Genomic DNA, 26528 nt, shown 5'->3' with positions numbered 1-26528 from the left:
TTTCATGAAAGCAGAGTTATAGCTGCCTCTGGAGCCTGTGGGAGGGGCAGGTAGAGGAGGGGCCGCCAGGAAAGGGCCGGGGGCCGAGGGCGGCCAGCACGGAGCACACTGCGCTCAGCGGCATCCTCTGACCACGTCCCCACCTCCACGCCCCGATGCCCTGCAGCTGGGCCCGCATTTGTGCTTGATCGGGGCTGCCAGGAGGGTGGTGGAGGCGGCTGCTTCCGGGGTCCTCTGCAAAGTCTCTGCAGAGCCAGGCCGAGGCCACGCCCTCCCCGGCCCTCCCGCCCTCAGCCCGGGATCCTCAGACGTGAGTCTGCATCCGCCGCTGCAGGGGCCGGCTGGGGTCGGAGTTCTGGGAAGAGGACTGGGAATGGTGGGAGGAGGAGGCCGAGGCCTTGCTCGCCTTATCGAACTGCACGTAGCCGTCCTGCTTGCCGCTGCTGCTGACGCTGCTGTCACACTGCGTGTCCAGGAAGGAGCTGCTGTCGCTGAGCGAGCCCCGCTGGAACTCCCGCTCACAGAGCTCTATGGATGAGCTGCCCGTGCCCAGCACGAACCTCTGCCCGTAGTCGTAGAGGCGGCCCTGGCCGCTCAGCGTGCTGTAGATGTTGGTGAAGGACATGCCCGTGGGCACTCGCTGCTTGCCCGCGGGGCGCAGGTCCGGCTGGCAGCCGGACAGCGAGATGGCGGGGGTCGAGTGGTGCTCCTTGAAGGTGTTGACGCTGTAGTAGCCATTGGTGGGGTCCTGGGGGGCCGGGGGGAGAGTGGCGTCACAGCACCGGACGGGAGCCAGTCCCACCGTCCATGGGGAGGGCCAGGGACAGACAGGAGGAAGGGGACAGCGGGAGAGGCGCTGGGGGGTGCGGTCGGGAGGGTCAGCCTGGGCAGGATGCTGGCAGGTGTTCAAGTGGGGTCTTGACCGGTACGTTTTGTTATTTCAGGGCAGCTCAAGGCCATGTGAAAGCCAGGCTTTCATTGTTTTTTGTTTTAGTCCGGAACTTGGAAACGGTGTTAAAAACGTTATTGGTGAAGAGGTCGTGGGAGGGGAGAACCGTGAGAGCTCAACCTTAACTCTCTCAGCCCCTTGGTGTTGGGGCGAGAGAGCAGGTGCCTTTGTGGGGGACTGTCCCTTCTATCTGTGCCTGGATCTGGGGCCTGGGTCGTCAGAGCTGAAGACCAGGCGTGTCGTAACCCGGGGCCCTTCTTACCTTCAGGTTCTGAAACTCCTTCTCCTCTTCTTTGAGCACCTCCAGCTGCTTCAGGACTGAGTCTTGCTGGAATTCACCCCGGTCCATCTACAACCCAGAAATCGCTGCTCAGTGGGTAGGAGGTGGGCTAATCGTCCACTTCCCCCAAGGAAAAGCCGGAGACATGCACTCATCTGTGCCTCCCCTCCCCGCCACCTCTCACTGCCTGGCCCCTGGAGGCAGGTGACAAGAGCCTGGAGGAGATTCCAGATCTCACTGTTGTTCTTGGACCCCTAGCCCCACCCCTCCTGAGAGCTGGAGATAGAGAGGTGGGTGGGTGCAGGGCAGGTCTCTAAGGCCCACCACGGTCTTCCTTCCCGTGGGCTACGGTTATCTCCTCCAGAGATCTTGGTTCAATTCAGTGAGCCTTTATTGACTTCAGGCCAGGCATTGTGCTCAGGGCCAGGCAAACAGAGGTCAGGAGACATTACAGAACAGCTGTGCTCATCAGGGAGCTGGGCTTGTAGATAAATAACTGCAGAACCTCTGGGCAGAGGTCGGGGCCCCGCAGCTCCTCAGCGGGGCTAGGCTTCATGACGGCCTTGAGAAGGAATTAGTGAATAACTACCTCTGAGGTGCTGGCAACTAGGGCCTCACCTGCCATTCACAGCAAGGACTTAGATTATTCGAAGTTATCTTCCCGAACAGAGGCCAGAGAGCCTGGGGACAAGATCATTTCCTGTTTCTCTTTGGTTCTCCAGCACACCTGGTGCAGCGCCTTACACACTGTGGTCATCGACCAAAATCCTTCCGGAGTGGAATCATATTTAATTGTGTTTTATTCATTCTTTGATTTGCCGGTGCCTGGCGTGGCGCGTGCCATACAGTAGGACTGTCACAATTGTTATGTTTATGTCAGATGAATGAATGAAGCGGCAAGGCGCTAAGTTACTGGAAATTAAAAAAATAATTAGACTTAAGGTGAAAAGTAAAGCACGCTTGGCACACAGTGGGGTTATTATGAATGTGAACAGCCACAGTGGTTCTTGTCCTGTGGCACAGAATGTTCTTCCCATGTATGCCTTCTGCACATGACATGATCTGGGCCAGGTTCCCACCCACTCTCAGAACTGGGCTGTGTCTTCTCCCTTGTGACTCACTTTCCTGATCTCTTTTTGGAGCCCCACAGAATCAGCCAGCATGCTTCCATCCTGTCACTTCCCCACTAATGCTGCTTTTTTCATTTTCCAGTAAATTCTGTGGCTCTAACTGGATTGAGTTCTTCTCTTCCACCAGCTTCAGCTTCCCAGCCCGCCTCTCCTCAGTGTTGGGGCTGTATCGGTGCCGGGGGTGAAGGGAGTGGCTGGACGAAGGTCTCCCCAAGGGGAGCCCTCAGCCTCCCACTCTTAACTGACGACTGAGTGACACCCCCCCCCCCCTTCCCTGAGGGTCTGGACTGGAGAATGGTGTGGAAACAGTCAGAGGCAGTCAGAATATCCCAGTGAGAGGGAATGCAAGGTCCCCAGGGGATGAAGGACAGGCGTGGGTACTTTCACACTAGACTCAATCAATCTCATCAACAGAGACGTCCATTCCTGCCCAGGTCTGGACTGTGGTCCCCTCCCTTGTAAGACTGACCGTTCATCTGTGTCAGACACTATGTTAGGTCTGGGCGAAGTAGACATCTTTCCCTTTGTCTTTGAGGAACGCTGGGATACTTGGGGAGGCTGACGTGTAATTAGAGAAATGCACTATGAAAGAGGAACATGCAGAGTGTTTGGGGAGAGCACCAGGAAGTGCATAGCTCTGCCAACCATGGTGGGGCAAGCCTGGAAAATTGTGGAGGAGGTGACATTTGAGCTGACTCTCGAAGGAGAATGTGAAATTCAACAGACAAAATCAACAAGCCGAGGGAACAGCAGTGCGAAGCCTCCGAGGTATAAAAGACTCAAGGGCTGGGAACTGCAAGTTCTCTGGGGTGTTGGAGGGCTGGATGCATTTGGCAGGAAGATGGGGCTGGACAGGCCGGAAGCCGCTTCCTGCTGAAGGGTCTTGATGACCCGCCTGGTGCTGGAATATCAGGTAGGTCTGGAGCCACCGAGGGTCTTTAAGTAGGACGGTAACAGGATCAGATTTGCATCTTAGAAGGACCCTTTGTGGGACTCTGGAGGGTGGAGAGTAAAGTGGTCAAAGATTAGAATGTGGGACCACTCGGGAAGATGCTGTCATGGATCAGGGGAGCCGTGGTGAGGCCTGCACTTAGGAGTTATAGTGGAGAAGAGGCAGGGGCACAGCTCTGAAAAGATTCTGAAGTGGAATTGTCGGGACCTGAAAATCAACTGGATAGAAGAAGAGCAGCAGAGAAAACGTCATTTCAATTCACTAAACGTTGGTGAGCATCTACCAGGGACCGTGGAAGGCTCTGGGGACACAGGGATGAGTAAGGCAGCTTGCTCACCATCTAGTGGAGACGGATAAGGAAACAGGTGATTTCACAGCAAAGCAAATAGCGACCGTTCCTTGAGCCCTCACTGTGTTCCACTGGCTCCAGCCTCTTCAGGGGTTCATCCACTGAGCCCTCACCCCGACCCCATGTACCATGACCTTCATCCTATCCTAAAAGAGGAGACTGAAGCACAGAGAGGCCCATGCTCTTGACCGACCTGCTTGCAGCTGCTACTCCAACATATTATAACCGTGACACAGTACGCACCAGAGTTTTCTAGCAGAGTTTTCCGGGATTTTGTTTGGACAGATGGATGGGTGACGGTCCATCGAGGGGGCTCGGGAGGAGAAGCGGCCTTGGGGTTGCTGGAGAAATTATGAGTTTAAAGCCATCCATTCCCCGAAGAGGAACCTATGCTTGTTGCAGACTTCTGGGGAGATGGGGGGAGCAGGGCATGTACTGGATGTTGTTAATATCTATGTGTGGAGGATTATATGTTATATCACAACATCTTATGGCAATTATGCACATCTTCTCTCCCTACTGGACAGTGGGTCCCTTGAAAGCTGGGACTGCATCTTAGATGCCTTTGAGTCTCCGAGAACCCCAAGCACAATATAGTAGACACACAATAAATCTTTGTTGGCTGAGAATACGAGCACGCTTCGTTTTATTGCGCTTCACAAATATTTCATTTTTTATAAATCCAAGGCTTGTGGCGACCCTGCAGAGGACAAGTCCTTTGGCACCATTTTTCCAAGAGCATCTGCTGCTCACTTTGTGTCTCTGTGTCACATTTTGGTAATTCTTGAGAATTTAAGACTTTGTCATTATTATCATCTTTGTTATGGGGATCTGTGATCAGTGATCTTTTTTTTTTTTTTTCTTTTTGGCCACGCCTCACGGCACGTGGGATCCCGCACCCCCTGCAGTGGAAGCGCGGAGTCTTAACCACTGGACCGTCCCTGTGATCAGTGATCTTTGACGTTACTATTCACTGAAGGCTCAGATGATGGTTACCAGTTTTTAGCAATAACGTATTTTTTAATTAAGATAGGTACCTTTTTAAAGACATAATGCTATTGCACACTTCATAGACTACAGTACATAGGATAAACATAACTTCTGCATGTACTGGGAAACCAAAAATTCCACGTGACTAGCTTTACTGCGGTCTGGAACCCAACCCCCAGTGTCTCCTAGGTCTGCCTGGAGGTGCCTGGCCTGTTACGGGGGGGGGGAAGCACATCTTGCCTGATGCTTTGCTTGTCAGGAGCATCTAGAGCATCAGGAAGCCTCTGGTTCTGGGAGCTTCAGGGCGCAGAGGTCGGGGTGGGGCGGGGATAAGATGACATTCTCACCATCAGCTGCTTGATGGTGGGCTGTTCCTCAGCCTCCCGGCCAGAGGCAGGCTCCTTGTGGACGATCTCCACCCGGATGTCATTCCTGGCTGACACGACACCTTTGAGATCTGGCCATAAAATAGGAAAGTGTAGACGACAGAATCAGTTGTCATCTCAGGCATTAGGGCCTGAGATGTCAAGCTCTCCCCTCCCCTCCAGCCCCTGAACTCAGCAGTTTCAGGGCCCACCTGGTAATAGAACCTGTCTGGACGTGCCGTGGGCTGTTGGGACCTCAGAGTACTTTCTCTGCTGGCTCCTGGTTGCACGACCCTCAGCCTTTCCCTGCCTCTCCCGTGGCGTGGGTGGTCATCCCCGACCATTCGGCCACCTGGTCATCCTACTAAATTCTCACCTCCTTCTAGAAGTCTTCCCTGACCTACTCTACCGGGCTCTGATCTCTCTGTTCAGAGAATCACACATCTGTTAGAAAGGACCTTGAGATCCCATGGTCAACCTCCCACCCAAAGCAGAAACGTCCCTGCACTAGTGGTCCAGCTTCCGTAATGGAGAGCTTACGGCTTCTAGAGGAAGAAGCCGATTTATACCTGGAGAGCTCTGTTAGAAAACTCCTGCTGAACTATGCTCCCCCATGATGTCCACTGAGCGGGTGGTGAGGGAGGGCCTGAGACTGCATCACTGGGGGCCCTCAAGAGAGCAAGGCTGCTCAGCTTGGAGGGGAGGACACAGGCGACTTTCTTTCAACATGTGAAGGCTGCCAAGCAGAGGAGGGAGCAGGCTTACCCTGATTATTCTTTTTGTGCCTTCCGCTCATAGAATGTCAGAGCCGGGTAGGGCCCTGAAAGTCACATCAGCCGACCCCTTGCTATTACACAGGACAGAACCGAGGCCTGGAGTGGCTGTGGCTTGCCCAGGGTCACGGGGTCGAAGAGGCGGGGCCACAAGACAGTCTCTATTGTTCCCACCGTCTCCACCATCCCATTTACCCTTCCACGTGTCTGTCTAGCACACGTAACTTCAGAGCTACGCCCAGGACGGAGACTCCAGGCACACACGAGTGAAGAGTGCATCACTGCAGCTCTATTTACAATAGCCAGGACATGGAAGCAACCTAGGTGTCCATCAACAGATGAATGCATAAAGAGGACGTGGCACATATATACAACGGAATATTACTCAGCCATAAAAAGGAACAAAACTGAGTTATTTATAGTGAGGTGGATGGACCTAGAGACTGTCATACAGAGTGAAGTAAGTCAGAAAGAGAAAAACAAATACCGTACGCTAACACATATATATGGAATCTAAGAAAAAAAAAAAGTCATGAAGAACCTAGGGGTAAGACGGGAATAAAGACACAGACCTACTAGAGAATGGACTTGAGGATATGGGGAGGGGGAAGGGTAAGCTGTGACAAAGCGAGAGAGAGGCATGGACATATATACACTACCAAACGTAAGGGAGATAGCTAGTGGGAAGCAGCCGCATAGCACAGGGAGATCAGCTAGGTGCTTTGTGACCACCTAGAGGGGTGGGATAGGGAGGGTGGGAGGGAGGGAGACGCAAGAGGGAAGAGATATGGGAACATATGTATATGTATAGCTGATTCACTTTGTTATACAGCAGAAACTAACACACCTTTGTAAAGCAATTATACTCCAAAAAGATGTTAAAAAAAAAAAAACGCAACCCCAGCATTTTATGGCTAACAACTAAAAGACCTTTAGGAGGCCCCCCAAAGCAATTCCCTGAACCCCCTTTTTTTTCCTGTGTGGGTGACCTGCTTTTCTGGTTCGACTAGCAGATCTTGGAGGGCAAAGGTCACCTCCCCCACCGCCCCAACCCCGGGTTTCAGTACAGCTCCCGATGGCTGGAGAGTGCTGTGTATGTTCAGTCTGAGGTGCATGAAGTTCACTTCCGTCCAGCTCAGCCGCAGTGGAGCGCCCGCTCTGCAGCAGATGCCGAGCAAAGCGTCGCCTGTGAAAAGATGCGGGAGGCCCATCCCTGCCCCAACAGCTCACAGCACTGGTAGGGCCCTGCTCGCTGTACTCCTGCTTTTACTCCGGGGCAGTCTAAGCTGGCCTTTTTCTCTGCCCCCCTCCCTGAGCTCCCGGGTCTCCCTCCCGTACTTCTCTGGGAGCGGGCACAGCAGAAGGCCACAATGGTTGCCAGAAGGACGAGGAAGGCCACGCCAGCTCCTACGGCCACCCCGATGATGACGGCCATCGGCACAGCCTCTGTGGGAGAGAAGCAAGCAGGCTGATGAGGGAGCTGGGGCAGCCCGCTCTCTCCCCCCAGATCTCACCCAGTTCCTCGGGCACAGCCCCTGCCGAGCTGGGGCCAGACCACGGCACGTGGGTGCTCCTGGGAAAGGCCACAGGGGCCTGTGCAGGCGCGGGCACAGTCCAACAGGGGTCAGCTCGGGCGGGACACGGTGTGGCGGAGAGGGCGGGCAGACCTGGGAAAGATGGCAGCAGTGGTGGGGGCAGAGAGGCACGCAGACACAGGGAGGGGAGGGGAGCGTGGGAGGTGCGAGGCAAGGCTGGTACGCTGAGCTCTCCGAGGTGATACACCAGGAGAGTCGTTAAGTCCTGGCTTTTCTTTGGAAAATGGCCAGGGTCACTGCGCTGTTTGTTCGCTTCGCTTTTCCTTCTCTTCCCTTTCCCAGGTGCAGAGGGTGGACAATGGACAAGCAGCTTTTAGAGAGTTTTCAGGTCTGAGGCAGCTTCCCCTCCGGACCTGGGCATCGCAGGTGGTAACAGCCAGGGGCCACGTCGTAGGGGCCGGAGGGCAGGATCACAGCTCCCTCCACCTCTTTTTCTTTTTTTTTGGTCGCGCTGCATGGCATGCACTTCCCCAACCAGGGATCGAACCTGTGCCCCCTGCAGTGGAAGCGCGGAGTCCTAACCACTGGACCGCCAGGGAAGTCCTTCCCCCCACCTCTTTAAGGAGAGATGCCCAGTCCTGCCCCCTCCTCTCCTGGGCCAGTCCTCTGGGCAGGAATCCCGGCACCCCACCCCGCCAGAGAGGCACCTGGAACTCCAGCTAGGCAAAGCTTCCCTCCCTGCTGAGTTCCTGTACTCTGTCTCCTGCCCTAGCCAAGTAGAGATGGAGGTGGGGAGGGTGATGTTAGGCTGGGGTGGGCGCTCTTCCAGACAGTCCTGACCCTTCTGTGTCTGCAGAGGGGGCCTGAGCATATGACGTGGGGCCCTGAGTAGTCCATGGGGGGTTAGAACTAGAGAATGCAGGGGCAGGAGAACTTAGGGCTCAGAGAGTCCAAGCCTCCCATTTACAGATGGAAACCTTGAGGTCCAGGGATGTCAACTGACTTGGTTAAGGACACACAGCTACAGTAGAGCCAGTGCAAATCCACGTCTCCTCTTATCCGCCCCCCTCATCCTGCCCAGCTCCGCACACTGCATCCCATGGCATCCTACAAATCTCACATCCTCTGTACAGCCCAGAGCAACGTACTTTACCCTCTCTTTTCTTTACCTGTAAAACAGGATAATTACAGTGCCTGCCTCAGGGGCGCGTCTGGGGTTTAGATGGGTGAATGCAGGCAGGTAAAGGCTGGCACAGAACCTGGTACCCAAACCGATCCCAGCCTTTGCCCTCGTGTCTGTGTGGGAAGGAGGACCGCAGCAGATACAAGGATAAGAAAGTCCCTTTTTGAGACTCAGCTGCTGCCCCTCCCCCACGCTCTCAGTGTGGATGACTGGGGACTCCAGGTATCTGTCCTGAGCTGGAGGTTGGCCTCTCGCCTCTCGCTGTCGTTTTCTTTAAAAAGCAAAAGAAAGGAAGAACCCCGCAGACCCTGGCCCCTGGAGACGCTGCTGGGAGGGGGTGTGGTCCCTCTCCCGGAAGGAGCGCGTGTCCAACGGTTGGCAGTGTTGGCCGTCAGGCTGGGGCTCTCCTTCCAGCCCAGGATTGGCACACTGGTGCATTCATCACCTGCCTACTGGAGCCCGAGACCCCTGTAGGGGGTGCAGGGGAGGCGACGGGGAGGAGGTGGGTGTGACAAACACTCGGGGACTGAAAATGGGAGGCGTTTGGGCTGGTCTCAACAGTCAGGGGAGAGACGATGGACCTGACCTCGCCAGCCCTGCAAGCTTGCTCTGACAGTGAGACGGCCCTGTCTCTAGGTTTGAATTCCTCTAGGAAAGGAAAGCCGCGTTGGAAGTTCGTTGCTTCCATGCTTTTGAATTTTATTGATTTGAGTTGAATTCAGTTTCTCCGAGATTCCTAGGGCATTTCCTTGGAAAACTCGGGTCTTGTCTCAGCTGAGCTCAGAGCCAAAGGATGACGGTGGAAGGGTCCTTAACCTCTCTGGGCCTCAAGGTCTGTGAAACCAGAGAACCAGGGAAGTGGTATCTAAGGCAGCTGTGCCTCTGGCATCCACATTTCCTTAAGTTGTTAACAGCTGGGGGGTCGTGGTGGTAGCCGTCTTATCTGGAGGACTGTCCTGAGTGGGTGCTTGGGGGCAGAGGGAGAGGGTCCTGGGCAGGGGGCCCAGGGTGCAGGCACAGAAGAGATGGAGACAGAGGGTGACACCAGCTCTGCACCAGGAGTGGCCCTGAGGGGCGTCAGGGAGAACACAGCAGGGGCTGATATTGTGTGCCCGCCTTGAGCTGGCCTGTGCTCGGCCTGTTGCTCTTTAAGGGGCCGTCCGCCCAGAGGGGAGGGGCTGAGCAGGACCCACCAGGGACTTGCTGAAGCGCCTCCTGGGCCGGTGTGGCGGGAGAACTAGGGCAGGGGACCCCTCATCTTCGTCATGGCCTTTGCCGACCCTGTAGGGTCTGGCTTGCCATGTCCTGATTCTCTTTTCTGGGTTTCTCCCTGGAGGGTGGGGGCCAGTTGTCTCCTGTGGGGTCCCAAGAGAGAGCAACTCAACCCAGGGAGCCTGGTGACCCCTTTTGCTGCCGAGTCCCCGGGGAGAGAGGCACTGCCCAGCGGCCTCAGCCCGGTGGTGAGATGACAGCTCCACGGGGAATGCAGGAGTGCGGGAAGGAGGCAGCCAGCAGAAAGCACGGGGTCAGCATGGATTACGCCAGCCACAGCCGGGCTGGGCGGCCCAGGTGTTCTTGGAAGCGATGGCCAAGCTGGTGGTGATGGTGAGAAGCGGAGTCAGGTGGGGGGGAGCTGACCCCAGGGGGAGGAGTCAGGGCTTCAGAAGAGGAGGGGTGGGAGGAAAGACGGGGGAGGAGCAGGTGCCCTGGGCTGCCAGGAGCCTGCGGGGGTGGGGGGGGGGCAGCAACAGCGAGACACGTCTCGGGGTCTCTAGACCCGTGCTGCCTGGAGGCTCTCTCCCTGCTGCTCTGACTGCACTAAAGTCTCAAGATGGGGGAGGGCAGAGAAGTTAGTGGCTGCCCTGGCCTCCCGACCCACACTTTGGGCTCCCTCCCCCTCTAGCCCAGCAGCCCCTTCCCCCATCCCGGGGAGTCTCATGTCTCCTTCGTACCTGCTTCCAGCCCGGCTCCCGACTTCATTTCCGAACCTGTTTGGAAATAAAGCAAGAGTCCACAGCCAGGGCCTGGCTGGCCAGGGTGGGGTGGGAATGGGGGCGGGGCGGCCCTCTGGAGGGTCTGGGGTGGTCGGGGGCTCTCTCCTGCATCACATCTCCAGGATGCCCCACAGATCCGGGCTGGCCGAACTGAACCCGGAGTTCGTTCAGACTGACTTAGGGACTCCAGACGGGTGGGACCAGAGAGAGAGGTCAAGGCTGGGGTGGGATTTGGCTCTGAGGAGGGGGGGTGAGAACACTAAGGGGTGGGTAGAGGGGTGGGGCGCTGAGGGGAAGACACGGAGGGGAGGCAACAGTGGACCGGGAGGGTTGGGATGACGTGTGGATGATATTATGCAAATTATGTGCAAAGCATTAGCAAAGCAGCACTTATTAGGGAAGAGGTGTTGGGAGCAATGCGTGATCCACAGGGCAGCACTGCGGCCCCAGGGGCCCAGCTGAGACCACCTGCTTGGCCCAGAATCTCTTCCAAGGCCTGACAGCCTGTGGGTGGGCCTTAAGCTTGGAGGGGTCGGAGACTGCCAGGGCCGAGGCCCCCTGGACCGTTCCTGTCTGTCTTGGACTAACCCCCGCTGGCCAAGGGGCTAGATCTGCAGCCCATCTCAGGACCTGGTGTGCCACTGGCTGGCTGCCTCACTTCTCTGGAACCCCCTCCATGCCCCTCTGAGGCCCCCTGCCCTCCGAGCCTGAGTCCTTCCGAGCTCTGAGCCCTTCTGCCCGGCGCTGCCCTGCTGGCCGGGGTCTCCTTCAGAGCACAGCGCTCCAAGTGTCTCCTGTGTCCCCATGGGGAGCTGCAGGCAGCCTGAGGCCAGTCCCCTGCACACCAGGGATTGGACAGCTCAAGTGCCACTCCTTAGCTTAGCACGGGCACCCTCGGGTTTGGGGCAACTGGACTGGCCTGTTGTCTTAACGGGCTGGGCCAGGTTCCCTAATACGCCCATCCTGGTGCATCCCCGTGGGGACACTGCTCAGAGATCATGCACCCAAAGGGCCCCAGGGAACCGCTGAGAGCAGGGAAGCCAGGGCCTTTAGGCAACGCGGCGCCTGCTGAGGGGCCAGCACCTGGGCAGCTGTCCTCCTTCTTGCTCTGGTGCAGGCCAGTGCCCCTGGGCTCGGGGGGCCTGGCTGACCGGCAGCGGCTGCGTGGCAGGTGAGGAAGGGCCTCCTGCCCGCCCGCAAGTGTAGGCGCTCTGTCCCCCCCAGGGCCCCGGAGGACCTTGCCTGGGGCCCTGCCCTCGCGGGGAGCCCCACCTTGCTCCTTGAGCCGGATGATCTCCGTGTCGGAGCCGAAGCTGTTCCAGGCGGTGCAGTTGTAGATGGTCTGGAAGTCGGCCCGCACGATGCTGCTGATGGTCAGCGTGGAGATGACGCCCTCCTCGGTGCTGACCGTCTCCACCGTGTAGCGGCCCGACGTCCCCGACTCCAGCACGTTCTCCTTCCAGGACCAGGCCTGCCCAGGTGCGCAGAATTAGGAGGACATCCTGCCAGAGCCGCCCCGCCAGGACCACCGTGCCGCCTCCCTGCTCCCGGGCGGACACTGCCAGGCCCGTGCTCACGTTCACCGCCACACGGCACAGGTCGACGCGCACGCCACAACACGTGTGCGCACAGCACAGCACCCGCAAACACACACCACAACACGTGTGCGCACAGCGCAGTGCCCGCAAACACACGTCACATCACGGGTACACCTACCGTCCCACCCACAGTGCCAATACGTGCACACGCAAGTACACCCACGTCACAACACACAGCACAGACATGTGTGCACACAGCACACACACACGTCACGACACGGGTACACCTACCGCCCCACCCACAGTGCCAACACGTGTACACGCAAGTACACCCACGTCACAACACACAGCACAGACACGTGTGCGCACACACACATCACGACACGGGTACACCTACCGCCCCACACGTCGCACACACACACGTACACACACAGAGGCTGGGCCACCTCAGAGGGTATTTCCATCGACACGGGGCCTTACGCGGCTTTTTGCTGGAACATATTCCCAGGCAAGCAGGGGCTCTGGGGCGGCGATGGGAGCCCCTCCGTCAGCTGGGGCCCCTGACAGATGGTGGTGAAGGCCAGCCCCAGGCTGACTGAGTCTGGTTTGGTTACTTTGTGCATGTCTTTGTACAGACGTTACGCTCTGAGAGCTGCGTTTGTGAGAACCTTAGTGCAGCTTGGTTTCGGCCGGTGAGCGTTTACCTCTTCTCAGAGCCCTTTCCCGTACACTGTCACCGCCTGCCCCACCGTGTTGCCCTGGGCTCTGTGGGGTGTTTAGCTGCACCCTACAATGTCTCCAGGTGTCGCCAAATGTCCCCTGGGGGCAGAACCACCCAGGTTGAGAACCCCTGGCCTAGAGTTCCATTTCCACGAAGAGGAAGACAGTGTGAATATGCTCAGTGGTGAATAGGATATTATCGACACCAGCACGTGTTACACTTACACTTTAAAAAGATTAGAGTGAAGGGAAGAGGGAGGCATAGGCATTAGTTCTACGCGTGGACCCTTGCCCTTTTTGTGTGACTCAGACGGTGAATGAACTGAATGCCTGAGGAAGTGTGTAACGCACCAGTGCTCTAACGAGGCCTTCATCTACAGGGTGACACCTTAGCTGTTGGCGTGTGCCTCCCACGCCCCTCCAGGTGCTGCCGCCCTGGGGAAAGGTGAGACTGCCCTGTGAACTTGACCGGGGCGGCCTTTCGGCAGGACCGCCTGGGCACTGGGCTTGCAGACAACAGTGTCTCCACCCCTCTCCCGACACCCAACAGTGCGGGGAGATGCTCACCTCTCTCTGTTTTCCCGCCCCAGTTTCTACCAGTGTCAGCGGAACCTGGGTGGGAGACCCCCACTTCTACAAATGCAAATACCTGGGAGGGCTACGCGTGAGCCAGTCAGGCGGCCCAAGCTGCACTGCGGGGAGGGGCGGGGAGAAGGGAGTGACGCTTTCAGAGGGGAAACTTGCTAACTGGGGCAGCACTCTCCACGGGCATCGAAGCAGAGGAGGGCTGTGGAGGCGCCGAGAGAGGTCTGCTGACTCTAAGCTGCATCCTATTTGCAACTTTGCTAAAGGCTGGCCTTGAACCCAGGAAAGGTAAGAAATCATTTTTTCCCTTCTGCTGCCCTCACTTGCCCTCTGCCCCCAAGATGCAGAATTTGGTCGGAACCGTTTGTGTTGGCACACAGCTGAGAGGCAGAGAAGAGTTAAATACACCCGCAGGCGAGGAGCACAGCCTGTCCTGAGAAAGGAGACTGCCCGTGATTTTTGTCTTCGTGATGCCTTTCCAAGAGACACAAGGCAGGAATAGTTTTCCCCGACGGGGAAAGGCTGTGCAGAGGCAAGACTGACCAGCCGGATGGTGGAGCGGCTGCAGGCACAGATGACCCACCAGGCTGCCCAGCCTGGGGGCCGTGCCACTGGCCCTCCCTGCTCGCCCCGGGGCACTCACGATGCGGTCGGGTGGCGGCGTGCTCCGGATGAAGCACTTGATTTGGCCCTTCTCCCCGTGGAGGGCGTGCTGGGTCTGGGTGCTGGAGATGATGGGGGGTCCTGTTGGGGAGACAGCATCACATCAGGGATTCGGGAGGGGGTGGGCCCTGGCTGGGCCCCTCTTGGCAAGTTCAGAAGTTTATACATTCATTCAGTCGTTCAGCAAACAGTTACTGGAGGCCTGTATATGCAAGGTGACGGGCGAGACAGGGGACTCAGAGATAGATGAAGCTTCAGTCATAAACGTCTCAAGGGATCGTGAGTGAGTGCCTCTAAGGCAGGACGCCCAGAGACATCAAGAGCTGTCACAGGAGTGGGGAGGTGAGCACCAGGCAAAGTGCTAACCGACTTCACACGAGAGAGAAGAACTCTACCCGGCAGGTGGGGAAACCTTTATGAAGGAGGCGGTACACCTGCGAAGGGAGTGGGGGAGGTGTCAGGGAGGAAGGAATGTAATGTCACCTCCACCTCAGCCAGCTGTTGGATTTCAAACCATTCCCTTGTGTCTCCAGTAGAGGGCGCGCTTGCCTAACAAACCGGTGTCCTCGGCAGGACAGGAAAACCAGGCAGGAAGGGAAGTAAAAGATGTTCCCCCACGAAGCGGCGAAGCGGGGAATCACCCCCACCCCCCACCTGGCATACATGGCTTGGGCTGGGCACCTTCACAGACTTCATCTCACATGTGTCTCAGGAGATCCCTTAGTTCATCGCTTTGCACGCCACATACATACCTGGACAGCCCAGGTGGGACCACAGCTCCAAAGCTGACCCTGACATTATCCTATCCCGCCCGGGGCGCGCGTGCGTGTATGGGTCATGTTTATGGATGTCTCTGGGGACACCTGGCTCATGTACCACCTCGGACAGCCTGGAGGGTCCACCAGGATTCCAGCAGTGCTTCCTGTCCAGTTCTGCCTGTTAACTAACCCAAATGACTGCCTTTAGGCTGGGAAGGGAAACGTCTTGGAGATGGGAGAGGCAGACATGAGGGACCCTCAACATAAGGGCTTCCACCCTCAGGGGGCCTTCAGAGTTCCTCTCTTAGGAACCTTAGCTCCAAGAAGCCTTTGGCCAAAGGCAGGAAGGCTTCATGTTTTAGGACCTTGGTTGGCGCCTTGTTTTGCTGCCGGGCTGGAAGTGAAGATCCTGTAAAACCTTTTCCCCTTCACTCCCCAGGAGCTAGGATTTCCCTGGGGTGGGGTGGGGGGGGCGGTGTCATCAGCTGTTCTAAAAACGATCAGGTAAATGCATACACATTTAAGGGCTTCTTAAAAGAAAACAGGAATCGGGGTAAGGGTAGATGGGGGTGGGAGAGGCAGAACACAGCAGTAGTACGGTTTATCTCCCCCTTCCTGCAAATCCCGGGTTTGAGCCAAATCATGGGCCAGTTTATTCCCCAAAGGGCGATGGCCAGCAGTCATCTCCCGGCTGGGATGCATTTTGATGAGAACCTCATCTCATTTTGGATTTGTTCATAGTGTTGATTCCTTCAGCCTAGTCCAGGCCTGCCCAAAGGGCTTCACCACCCCTCCCCACCTATTCTCCAGACACAGGTATAGACAAGTCCATTCCCAAGTCCACGCACGAGCCGGCTGGCAGGCTCCTCTCTGTGGGCCACTTCCTGCATCCTCCTGCCTCAGGGCATGATGACCCTCATTCAGAAACAAGCAAACTGCCTCCTCGCTTCACTCCAATCTCTTGGGTGTTTCTCTTCCTAGCAGCCTAGGGGAGCTTGTGTCAGAGGATTGGAGGCACAGGCGGGGGGTTGGAAAGAACAACCCTGGAGAGTGCAGATTAAACCCTGGATAGACACCAGGGCCCAGGCTGGGGTGTCCCATCCAAGAGGAATGTCCCTTTGAGGTGTGCGTTCCCTCCTCAAGAAACCGCTTTGAATCCCTGTTGGGAAATGCTTGGAAGTCTAAAGTGACAACGGATTTTAGTCCTTCCTTTATCCGTCGTGTTTTCCCCAGAAATGAGGATGCTCATTTAAAAGCTTCAGGCTTGGGGACCCCGGGGGCCACACGTGAGTCTGAGGGTCCCCAGCCCGGCTGGTCACAGGGCCATCGGAGCGGAGCTGGCCGTAGTCATGGGCCAGCACGACTCCCAGCGCCCTCCCAGAGCGGGTGGCGGGTAGCCGGGGAGGCCGCTGATTTCACCAGGGCCTAGCGCCTGAGCCGAGTGTCAGACACTGGAGCCGGCAGGAAAAGGCTGCAGCCCATGTTGCCATGGATATATGGAGGTGCGATCAGATGCTGTTATTTTTAGCCCTGCAGCGCCAATTTATTGGTGGCGTCCTGGGGACACGTAGGAAAGGCAGGAAGGCTTCCGAGTCAGGGATCTGCCCTGGACAGACGGCTCCGGGGTCTGAGCAGATTCACCCTCCCTCTGGGGCTGCCACGACTCTTGGTGAGGGGGGAGGCAAAGAAAGAGATGGAGGGGGCTGGCTCATGGGGGCCGCACCAAGCTGGTTTTAGTTTCTAGCAAAGCGGAGACTAGAGGAAGCTGTGTGCCGCCTGGGCTGATTTCTGGACCCTGGCTCAGCCCCTCGCTAGGGCCCTGGCCTGGAACAGGAAGCAGAGGCCCTACAGACGTGGGTCTGTGGCTTGCTTCCTCTTGGGGCTCAGAGCCTTGATTGGGAGACAGACTATGCGGGAGCAGAGGCCTCACAAGGAAACCGAAACCCAGCGGAAGGAGGACGTTTCGAAACACAGAGGGAGCTGTCTTAGCATCCTCACCCTCTCAGACCAGCTGCGTCGGTTGCCGGCGTGGCCCACGCACACACAAAGGCAGGGACATCGAATTTCCGTCCTGGTGCCACAGCCTTCTCGGGTCTGACCTGAGCTAGGTCCCAGCTTCTCTGTGACCTTCTACATCCCATCAACCAGGCCCCGTCCCCTGAATGTCTCATGTACCAGTCATCTGGTAACTCACACTGTGTTCTTGGAGAGAGATGGCAATACTCTCCTGCTGTGGTGATCTTATTACGTATAATAAGACAAGTTCCCTGCCCTCAGGGGACCCCCCCCCCCCGAACGTGGCCCTGTGGGGATAGTGGCAGGTCTTCCTCACTGAGTGGCTCTAAAAATGGGAAGAGGCAGACGAGGAGTCATAGAGATGCCCCCTTAAATTCTCCACCAGGGCCAAGGTCATGGTCAAAGGGTAGATATGGGATCTATGTTGGTTGCCCAGTAGCTCTCGGACTCTTTTTCCTGGCCAGGAATAAATTCATCAGCCATCACTTTCAGGGCTAAGACCCCTTAAAAGGAACACAGAGGAGGGAGGTGACCAGAGAACCACCCAGGTCCTTCGTCACCCCAGGGCTGGGCTCTGACACGGACTGGAACAGGTGGATGTAATCACTATGGACCCACAGTTGGGGGTGGATGTGAGGCCCAGAACCCACGTGTGCCCCTTGGGGCAACACCAGGGACCCTCTTGGCCCCCTTCCAGCCCTGCCCTGGCACGAGTGGGGTCTTACCATTGACAGTTAGGGTCACCTCTCGCTCCCCGGCCCCTACCCGGGGCACCACAGCTCGGCACACGTACTTCCCCGCGTCCTCCTGGCGGACGGTTTTGAGGGTCAGGGTCTTCTCATTGCTCAGGACCTAGGAGGAGTGGGGAGGGTCAGACCCCGAGGGCAGGGGCCACGCTCTCTGTCTCAGAACCAGAAAGGCTGAGAGGCAGGCCGGGTGGCAGGGTACACAGTCTCCAGCATCTCAGCAACAACAGGGGGTGGGGTGGGAGCCGGAAGTCTTCTTACACAGTGTGCCCGGCGGGCTGGCGGGTGCGGGAGCCCACGGCACAGAGCACCCCGTGAGGATGAAACAGCTCCGCCCCAGCGGCAGCCCTGAAGGGTGGGAATGCAAAGGGGGGGTGAGAGAGAAGGAGGGGGCCTCCCTGGCTGGGGCCCCCAGGGCTTCCTCATCCAGGGGGTCTGCCGACCAGCCTGTACCAGGCTGGCCAGGGGTGAAGCTATCCTGCCGCTGAGCATCTCTGAGGAGGGTCCCAGATCTGTCTTTCCTGAGTCATTTGCAATATCCCTTTGGGATGAGGTTTGGCGTGATGAAAAGAAAACAGGCTTTGGCAACAGCCGCTCTGAGTGGGAATCCCGGCTTCAGCGGTGCCTGCTTGTGTGGCTTTGGGTGTTAATTATCTTCTTGGAGGCTCTTTCCTTATCCCTGTAGTGGGGGCAGTGACACTCAGAGGACAGTGCAGTGTTTGGCACACAGTAGGGCACACAGAAGCCACTTTTCTGCTGCTTCTCCCCCTGCTTCCCTGCCCAAGGCTCTCACTGGTCCTCCTGGGAGGAGGGATGTCTGAAACTCCTAGCCACACTAAAGAACACATACACTTTAAAAGGGGAACACAGGAAGAAAGCAAGGCTTAACCCCAAAGTTAAAGGGTGACAGCTATTTGGGGCAAGCGAAAAAGCCTTTCTAGTGACTTTTCGCCCCAGCATCTTGGTGACCACCTGCTTTTCTTACAAGGCTCAGGATAAAGCAGAACTGCACCGGCTGAATGTGTTTAGACCCAAGGTGGGTACGTGTGGGTACCTGGGGTTCCCTCTCCTCCTTCTGGGGCCTTCCTTCCTTCAGTTCACATGGGAGGCTAACGTCCCCAATCTAAGAGTGAGAGGGGCCATGGGAGGCAGTTCCCTCCTGAACTGTGGACCCCGCACCCCTCCACGGCCCTCCAGGGTCTGAGCTGCGGACTCACCACGCCAGAGCCCCGCTTCATCCAGACGATGGTCAGGGACGGGTTGCCTGTCCAGGCGCAGCTGAAGACGGCATCGGAGCCCAGATCCACGAGCAGGGACTGGGGTTCCGTGGTCATTCTGGGCCCGACTGCGATGGGAGGAAGGAGGAGACAGGGCTCTCGTGGGCTGGGAGCTCTGGGGACCCTCCTTGCTGCTGCCTCCCCTCCCCCATTCTGGTTGGGGGAGGGGGAACCACTGGTGCCACGTCCCTCCACTCCGGCTCATTCCCTTCCGTTCCGTGTCAGTCCTCTACCGGTCTGGGCCCGGGTCTGGGCAGTAAGGAGGAGACCCCTCTCCCCCAGCCCAGCCTCCCTCGGGCCCACCATGGGGGTAGGCAGCACCAGCCCCGAAAAGCGGCTCTGGTCCCATTTCTGCCTGGACTTGCCCCCAGGGGCTCTCCCATCCCGTTCCCTCTGTCCTGGTCCCAGGAAGCCCCCCTGACCCCAGTGTGGGGGCAGAGGGTCCTTCCCCCAGCCCAGAATCTCTCTGTGTCTGCCTTCAAGTCAACTGGCCACCTCCTGCAGGCCTCAGCCTTGTGACCGGGAGTCAAGGTACCCGTGCGTCTGGCCCAGCTCCCTGGGCCCACCCAGGGCCCCGCAGGGCCCCTGCAGGGCTCTGAGATAAGGAGTGGGGAGGCCAGGCCTCCTGGAGGTGCCCCCCCCCCGCCCCCCCGCGCCGGCCACCCTCCTAGGTTACTCTCTAGTCCAGCCCCGCCCCACCGCCTTTCAATCCACGAAGCAGGTGGCCTTTGGCTCTGTTGCCCTACACCCGCCCTAACCCGAGTCCCCTGCAGACCAAGCCTTGCTTCTCAGAGTGGGTGCAGCCCTGGGATTTCAGGGGTGGTGACGGGAGGGTGTGCAGACAGCTGTTTTCAGGGAGCAGAAGGTGTGAAATCAGGGTCAGGAGACCCAGGTGAGTCCCTTGGTGCAAAAAGGGAGTCATAGCACTTTCTGCTGAGGCCCGGACGGGCGAGGGGGCGGTCAGGCATAAAGTTTGCAAAAGTGCTTCTAAATCTGTAAAGGGCAGTGGATGAGCTGATGCTCAACGCTGTGAGCACAGCTGTGGGCTGTTTCCCCGAGGGTCCCTTCCTGGCCACTGGGGAAGAGGGGGAGGCCCTGATGAGAGGCGGACCCTTGTCAGTCCTCATTCTGCCACTTACTCGCTGCGTGACCTTGGGCCTCCATCCCCTCATCTGGGTACTGGGAAGAAGAAGTCCAGCCTCCCTGGGTGATTTTTTTTTTTTTAATAGTTTTTTTTTTTTTGGCCACGCCGCCTGGCTTGTGGGATCTTAGTTCTCTGACCGGGGATTGAACCCGCGCCCTCGGCAGTGAACGTGCGGGGTCCTAACCACTGGACCGCCAGGGAGGTCCCCTCCCTCGGTGACTATGAGGGTCGAGATAAACACGAGGGAAGCTTTTCGTAAAGCGCACGGATCACGAGCCTGTGAGGCACTCTTATGTCACGTGCGACAAGGCCACGGCGGTTCCCCCTGCCGCAAGCAGCGCCCAGCCAGTGCGCGTGCGCCCGGGAAGCCCCCAAACAGCCACTCACAATAGACGTCGACATTGCGGCTGATGTTGGTGCTGCCTAGGGCATTGGTCGCCTCGCAGGAGATGGGCTCGGAGAAGTACGTGTAGTCCACGGTGGTCCGGTACACCTCCCCGGAGGCTTCCTTGATGATCTGGCCCCGCTTGGCCCACCTGCAACGCAGGCGCCCGGGCTGATGTGGACCTCCGGTGGCGAGGGCGTCCTTCCCGCCCGGGGGGCTCTTCTCTCTGGGAGCCGGACACATCCATCCCGCAGAAAAACGAGGCCCAGGGAGGGGCGGCGTGGGGCAGGCCCCCGAGCGGTCCCTCAGGGGAACCCTCTGCAGAGGGGTTACTCCCAGGGCTAGGGGCGTGGGGTTGGTGACGGGGGCAGTGGTTTCTGGTCCGTGGGTCACCAGGCAACCGGCAGCACTCGACTAGTGGGTTATTCTGGAGGGAGGTGGGTTGACTATTCAGTGGGTCAGCGCACCTGGCGGGCCAGGTGATGGCTAACCCAGCTGTCAGTCCCCAAACCGCTTGGCCCTCTTGCTGCTCTGAGCTCTCTCGGGGGTGGCGGGGGACCGTCCTGGGCCACATTGGAAAAGAAGGAAGCCAAATCCATGACCAAAGAGGCCCAGGTCTAATGGTGTGTGCCCATACACGCGTGCACTCCTGCACACACGCGTGGGGCTCAGGAAGCTTGATTTCCAGGCGAGGCGAGAAGCTGATGGAGAGGTGTGAGCAGTGGTCCTGCCTGCTCCCTCCCCGGCTCGGTCAGCTCTCTCCGCCCCCGTCCTGACTCCTGTCCCTGGGGGCGGGGCGGGGGCGGTCCCCTCATGGTGCCCCTCTCTCTCTGAAAGTCCTTTCAGCCTGCCCCATGGTACTTGCTCTGTTTCCTGCCCAGCCTCCGCCTCCCACCCAGGCTCCGCCCCTCAGAGGCCTGGGCTCCATCCGCACTGGTTTGATGGGGGCGGGGGAGGGGGGATGGGAAGACAGCTGTGCTGGCTTCTTTGCTGGGCCAATTGGCTGATCTGTGTCTTGGACCCGGCTCAGGGGCGGTGATCGGTAGCTGGGCAGCCTGGACCGGTAGCTGGGCAGCCTGCTACCTGTGGGGCAGTGCGGCCGGGGGGGGGGGGGGGGGGGGTGGGGGGGGGGGGGTGGGGGGGGGGGGGGGGGGGGTGTGTGTGTGTGCCTGTGTGCGTTAGGCTGGGGTTTCCTTACAGATGCCTTAGGAGAGAGAGTTCAGAGCTTCCCCTGGTTTACTCCTGTTGTGGATAAGACTTTTTTAAAATCACAGAACTTCCGACCAGGCTCTTCCTACTGTGGCTCAGGCCTGTTTTGGGGTGCATGTCTTTACCAGAGCTGGGCAGGTACCTTGGCCCTGTAGTCGTTACCCCGGGGCCACGGTCCCCTGTAACCACATTCCTGGAGCCTTTCCTGGGGCCACAGAGGCCCGTCTCCTGCCCTTCCTGCCCTTCCCTCCACCGGCCCCCACTCAGCCTGCCCATCTGGCCGGAGGCTGCCCGTCTCCCAGCACAGCAGGAAGCATCAGGCTGGCACCATGCGGTTATTATCTCAAATTAACATCGGGTCGTTATTCAGAAGACAATTAATAATAACAATTATAGTTTAACAACAGAGCGAACCATAGCTCCCCGAGCGCCGAAGGAGCTTCCCAACAAACTATTATGAATTATTCATGAATCATTTCAATCTCTAACTTTAATTTAATGACCAGACTTAATAGTCAGGTACAGCTCCCGCCTGGGGTGGCTGAGTTCAGTCCCAGACACACGGTTGGGGTCGGTGTCCAGCCCCTACTCCATCTACCCTGCTGCAGTGAAGATTTAGGCGGTGGGATGCTGGGGGGTGGGGCAGGCAGGTGAGCCCCTCCTGCCCTGCCCGGACCCCTGCTCTTGCCTGCCCACAGCTCCAGATGCTGGGGCAGGGGTGGGCTTGGCCCCAGCGAGCAGGCTCTGCTGGGCAGTCCTCTGCCATTATTGGGGGGTTCCTGGGGCAAAGGGGGCTTTCTCCCCACCTGTCTGGGGCCTCTCATAGTGTAAGAAGGGCGAAAGCTCCGCCACTGGGGCCCTGATGATCTCAGAGCTGCTGGGGCATCCTCAGGCCCGGAGCCCAGTGATCCAGGCCACACGGGTCTCCTCTTCCCCAGAGCAGGCTGGCCTGCCCTCTCAGAGCCAAAGAAGTGAGACTTCAGGGATGCCGGATGGCTGTGTGGCTGCGGCTCTCAGGCCCCAGGGCCCGTCTCCACCTTGGAGGTGAAGGGGGGGCAGAAGGAAGTCTTAGGCCGTCTTCTCCCAGGGCCACAGGAGGCCAGCTGTGGGGCTGAGCCTTGGGGGGCGCCCCACAGTGCCCTGCTCACATCCCACTCAGCCAGTCTTTCTCTTCCCCATGTTTATTCCCCTCCCACACCAGAAAGTCCCTCATAGGCATCCCTTCCAGAAGCTCAAACCACTCACTGAAGCAGCTGGTCACACGACCAGGGGTGAGCCGGGATGCAAGTCCCGCCCGCTCCTGTCTCCCCTCCCATCTCTCTTCTGTTTTCCAGCTTCACTTCCTCCTTCTCCTCTTTCCTCCTGTCCCTTCCCTCTCCCACCACCCACCTACGCCCCTGCTGCCACTGCTGCTGTCACCGCCTCGAGACAGGCATCAGATTAAACCTTTCCCAATCAATGTCTAATTTGGCGAGAGCGAATGTAAGAGGATTCATTATTTATATCACACAATCGGGAGGCTGGTGTGTCAAGGCTGACAGGCTGTTCTCAATAGCCCTGCCTTTCACTCTGGGCGGTGGGACCCGCCCTGTCACCTGCCCAGGTGGGGTGGCCCTGAAAGCCTCGGGGGGAGCAGAGAGGCTGGAAGAGATGCGCTTCAGGTGTGTGTGGGCCTGTTCTGCTCGCCCCGGGGCCGCTGGTCCAGTGGGGCAGCCGAAGTGACTGCTGAGTCCAGCTGGATGGGCTCCCCTGCCCCCCCACCCTCCCAGGGCCCCTTGCTGGGTGCTGGGGTGGACGAGGGCATATCTCTAATTTCCAAGATTACAGCCTCTTATGCGGAACAGGAGAAAGCGATCAAGACCAAAGGAAGTTAGGAAACAAAGACCCCTTAGTCCTGTCAAAGTCAGTTGGGAAAAATCGATGTGCTTACGTGCCAAGATCTGCTCAAGGCTTTTCCTCTCGGATCCCAACACCACGTCTAGAAGGACCATCTGCCTGCTGGGCGAGCCCTTCCTGAGGCCAAGGGGCTGAGCCAGTTGGGGGTGGGCACAGACGTCTGCCTCCGCTTGCCATGGCCCCTGCACCCCCTTCCTCCCGGGGGGGAGGAAGCTCTCCCACATTTTTCTGGAGGCCAGAAGGGCTCCCTGAGAGCCTCTGGAGTCCTGGAGGGAGCCTGATTCGCACCAAAGCCTTTTTGGGGCCTGTGGCTAATCGGAGGCTCAGGAGGAAAGGTGGCAAGTAAGGACAGGTGCATATCTGCAGGGGGCCTGCCTGAACCCCTGGCTCCTCCTCTGTGTGTGATGAGCTGACCCAGGCTCTGAGCTGCAGGGAAGGATGCGGATGGAGGGGAACCACAGGTGCCCAGAGCCTGGGGAAACCTGCACGTCCTGGCTCATTCACTTTTTAGTTTGGAAGCTAAATATAACTTTGTAGTTATAGAAAAGTCACCAGAATGGCCCAAGTACCTGCCATATTCCCTTCACCTAGATCCACCAGTTGTTAGTATCTTGCCACATTTGCTTTCTGATGACCTCTCCATACATAGATTTATACCTTATTATTGTCAACGATGTGAGGGTGAATGTGGGTGTGCCTGCCCGGGGAGGTCAGTGGGAGAGAAGGCCTGCCCAGGGAAACTGGCGTTAGAGGTCTTTTCCGGGCAGATGGTGCCAGCGTTCAGTGCTTGTGAGCAGAGAGCAGACAACAGAGAGAAGCCCACCTGTGGATGGAGCCCAGGTCTTGCAGGTACAGGGTGGAAGCTCAGAAAAAAACAGAGACTCTTTGGGCATCTCCCTCTGCACCTTTGTCACTTATCCCAGTCAAACCAGACCTGCCCCCTGGACCTAAGGGGCTGTAGGACTCCAGGGTGCCTGAAGGTCGTCTGCTCTTTCTCCTGCCTCTCGCCCAGTGACTGGTGAAATCGACAGGACGGATGGGTTTTCCTCCTACTTAAAAATATTCTCAAGGATAAAGACTCTGAGCCTTTCCTGGGTTTCCGGTGCCAGCGTTAATTATCTGCACTGCAGGGGCACCACCTATGTCCAGCCTGAATCTCTGGCTGCCCCTCTGGCCCATTTCGAGTTCTGCCCTCTGGGGCCGCACTGCCTCTCGTCTCCCCTGTCCTCCACTCCCACTGGCAGGCTTGTTTCCTAGTCTGGGACCATCAGCATTCCTGGCACTGGCTCACGCTGGGGCTTCATAGCCCATCTCAACAGTGGAGGCGACACCAGGCTCTTCCATCAGGTGTGGGCTGGGGGAAGGGACGGGGCAGAGTGAGGGCTATGGTGAGTTGCACAGATGCCTCAAGGAGGGGAGTGTCTGAGTCAGACCCCGGAGCACTTCTGAGGCTGCTCTGTGTCTGGAAGTCTTGGGTGGTGATGGTGCCCGGGCAGGAGGGTGCCCAGAGGGGCTGCTCTACGTGTTTACGGAGTCTGCGAGCTAATGTCCTGGAGCGCCGAGTGCCTGCCACACAAGTGCTCCACTGAGAGCTGTTAGGTGACCGAACTGCGGGCCCACCTTCAAGAAGCTCAGTCCACAGGGAAAGACAGGCGTGCACAAAGAAGTGACGCTTTTATCAGTGTGGTGAGCAAAGGCTGCACAGGGGCGGCGGGTATGACGGATTCTGGGTACCCGCTGCTCAGGGTTGGCTGCCCCAGAGACCCGACGCCCCCAGGAGAACGGTTTGGTGAGCACAGGACTAGAATCCAGATACTGATTGATCATGCTCGTTCTCCTGGCTGTTTCAGCTTTTTTTCCCTGAGCCTCTTTCCCTCCTTTCAGAAATAAGGGGTAAACAAGCTGTTCAAACAGAAGGAGTGAAATCTTCTGCCTCAGAGGAGGGGAGTGTGTGCTCATGAAGGAAAGGAGAAGTCCACCTGGCCAGGGGTGAACGGGTGTGCTGAGGACACCCACAGTGGACCAGGCACCGTGCTGGATACCCAGGACCGCAGGTGATGCCCCTGTGACAAGGAGGGGTGTGCAGGGCGCCACGGTCTGGGCCTCCCCAGCAGGGCTCTTACCTGTACTGGGTGACGGCGGGGTTGGCCTTTGCAGAGCAGTGAAACGTGACCACGTTGTCCTCCAGCACTGGCTGTGGCTCCACCGACAGGTTGACAAGCGGGGGGTCTGCAGAGAGAAGAGGTGTCCTTGCAGACAGGGAGCTGCGTTCACGGTTTGGGGGCTGAATCCCCAGGAGAACATGAGGGTAAAGGCCAGTGATTCCACCACCTGGGACCCTCAGAGCGGCCACTCCCCTGGGGGTCTCCAGAAAGTTGGGGGCCTTGGCAGGGGGCTCCCTCCCTCCCTGGAAGTGCCGGATTTCAGGCCGTCTGGCGGTGGGGTCAGGGCTCCCGCTGTGGATTCAAGGCCGGTGTTTAAACGAACGGTCAGCCAGGAAGCAGGGCTGCCTGGGCCTCAGAGCGTACTGTCCACCTTCCAGCTTTGGGAGAACTAACCACTGCAGAAAGGAGAGGTGGGAAGAGGGGCTGCAGAGGCCAGAGGGGGATGTGGACGCTAAGCCCCTTTAAATACTAACTTTCTGTCTCTGAAGTATCTGTTTCGTGTCTCTTTGTGTAAAGGTTCTGGTGCATCTGTTGCCTTGGAAGTGGCATTTACACCCTTTCATCAGCCTAATCATCTCTGCTGAGTGCTGACTGGTGTCACCCAGCCCTCAGCTCCCCAGGCTGGGCTCGTCTTTCTCACTCAACATGACGAGAAGCCCAGCTCTGAAGTGCGAAATGGTCGGAGGTAGAGGAGACAGAAGTCAGAGAGGGGGAGAGAGACAGGGAGACACAGGGACACACAGATCCATGCCGAAGGGAGGGGGGGGGGGACAGGCAGAGAGATGCCTACATAGGAGAGACATGGAGATGAGGGAGGGAGAGAGAGAGACACAGAGAGAGGGAGACATACACAGAGAGAGAGAGACACAGAGAGAGGGAGAGAGAGAGAGAAAGTGCAGAGGCAGACTAAGAAAAAGAGGCAGAAA

The 26528-nt window shown here is 58.0% G+C and overlaps 1 protein-coding gene across 3 annotated transcripts in view; it reads right to left on the bottom strand.

The window, feature by feature from the left end:
• Nucleotides 1-151: 151 nt before the first annotated feature.
• Nucleotides 152-26528, bottom strand: part of KIRREL3 (kirre like nephrin family adhesion molecule 3) — a gene marked incomplete at its 5' end in the record, with an annotated part of 540300 nt that continues 513923 nt past the window's right edge. Inside the window, 11 exons of one of the 3 annotated variants that reach the window (XM_082845695.1) lie at nucleotides 152-748; nucleotides 1212-1298; nucleotides 4998-5107; nucleotides 7019-7234; nucleotides 10459-10494; nucleotides 11773-11971; nucleotides 13987-14087; nucleotides 17506-17632; nucleotides 18744-18871; nucleotides 20335-20483; nucleotides 25561-25666. In XM_082845695.1, coding sequence (XP_082701821.1) covers nucleotides 305-748; nucleotides 1212-1298; nucleotides 4998-5107; nucleotides 7019-7234; nucleotides 10459-10494; nucleotides 11773-11971; nucleotides 13987-14087; nucleotides 17506-17632; nucleotides 18744-18871; nucleotides 20335-20483; nucleotides 25561-25666 — 1703 coding nt within the window. In that variant the 3' untranslated portion in view covers nucleotides 152-304. The remainder of the gene's footprint in view (nucleotides 749-1211; nucleotides 1299-4997; nucleotides 5108-7018; nucleotides 7235-10458; nucleotides 10495-11772; nucleotides 11972-13986; nucleotides 14088-17505; nucleotides 17633-18743; nucleotides 18872-20334; nucleotides 20484-25560; nucleotides 25667-26528) is intronic. The other 2 variants (XM_082845696.1, XM_082845697.1) reach the window with 2 other exon arrangements.

The sequence above is a fragment of the Leucopleurus acutus genome (genome assembly GCF_964270905.1).
Source record: "Leucopleurus acutus genome assembly, chromosome: 8".
Classification (NCBI taxonomy): domain Eukaryota; kingdom Metazoa; phylum Chordata; class Mammalia; order Artiodactyla; family Delphinidae; genus Leucopleurus; species Leucopleurus acutus.
Note: the sequence above shows the minus strand (reverse complement) of the source record. Positions and strands in the feature narration are given on the sequence as shown.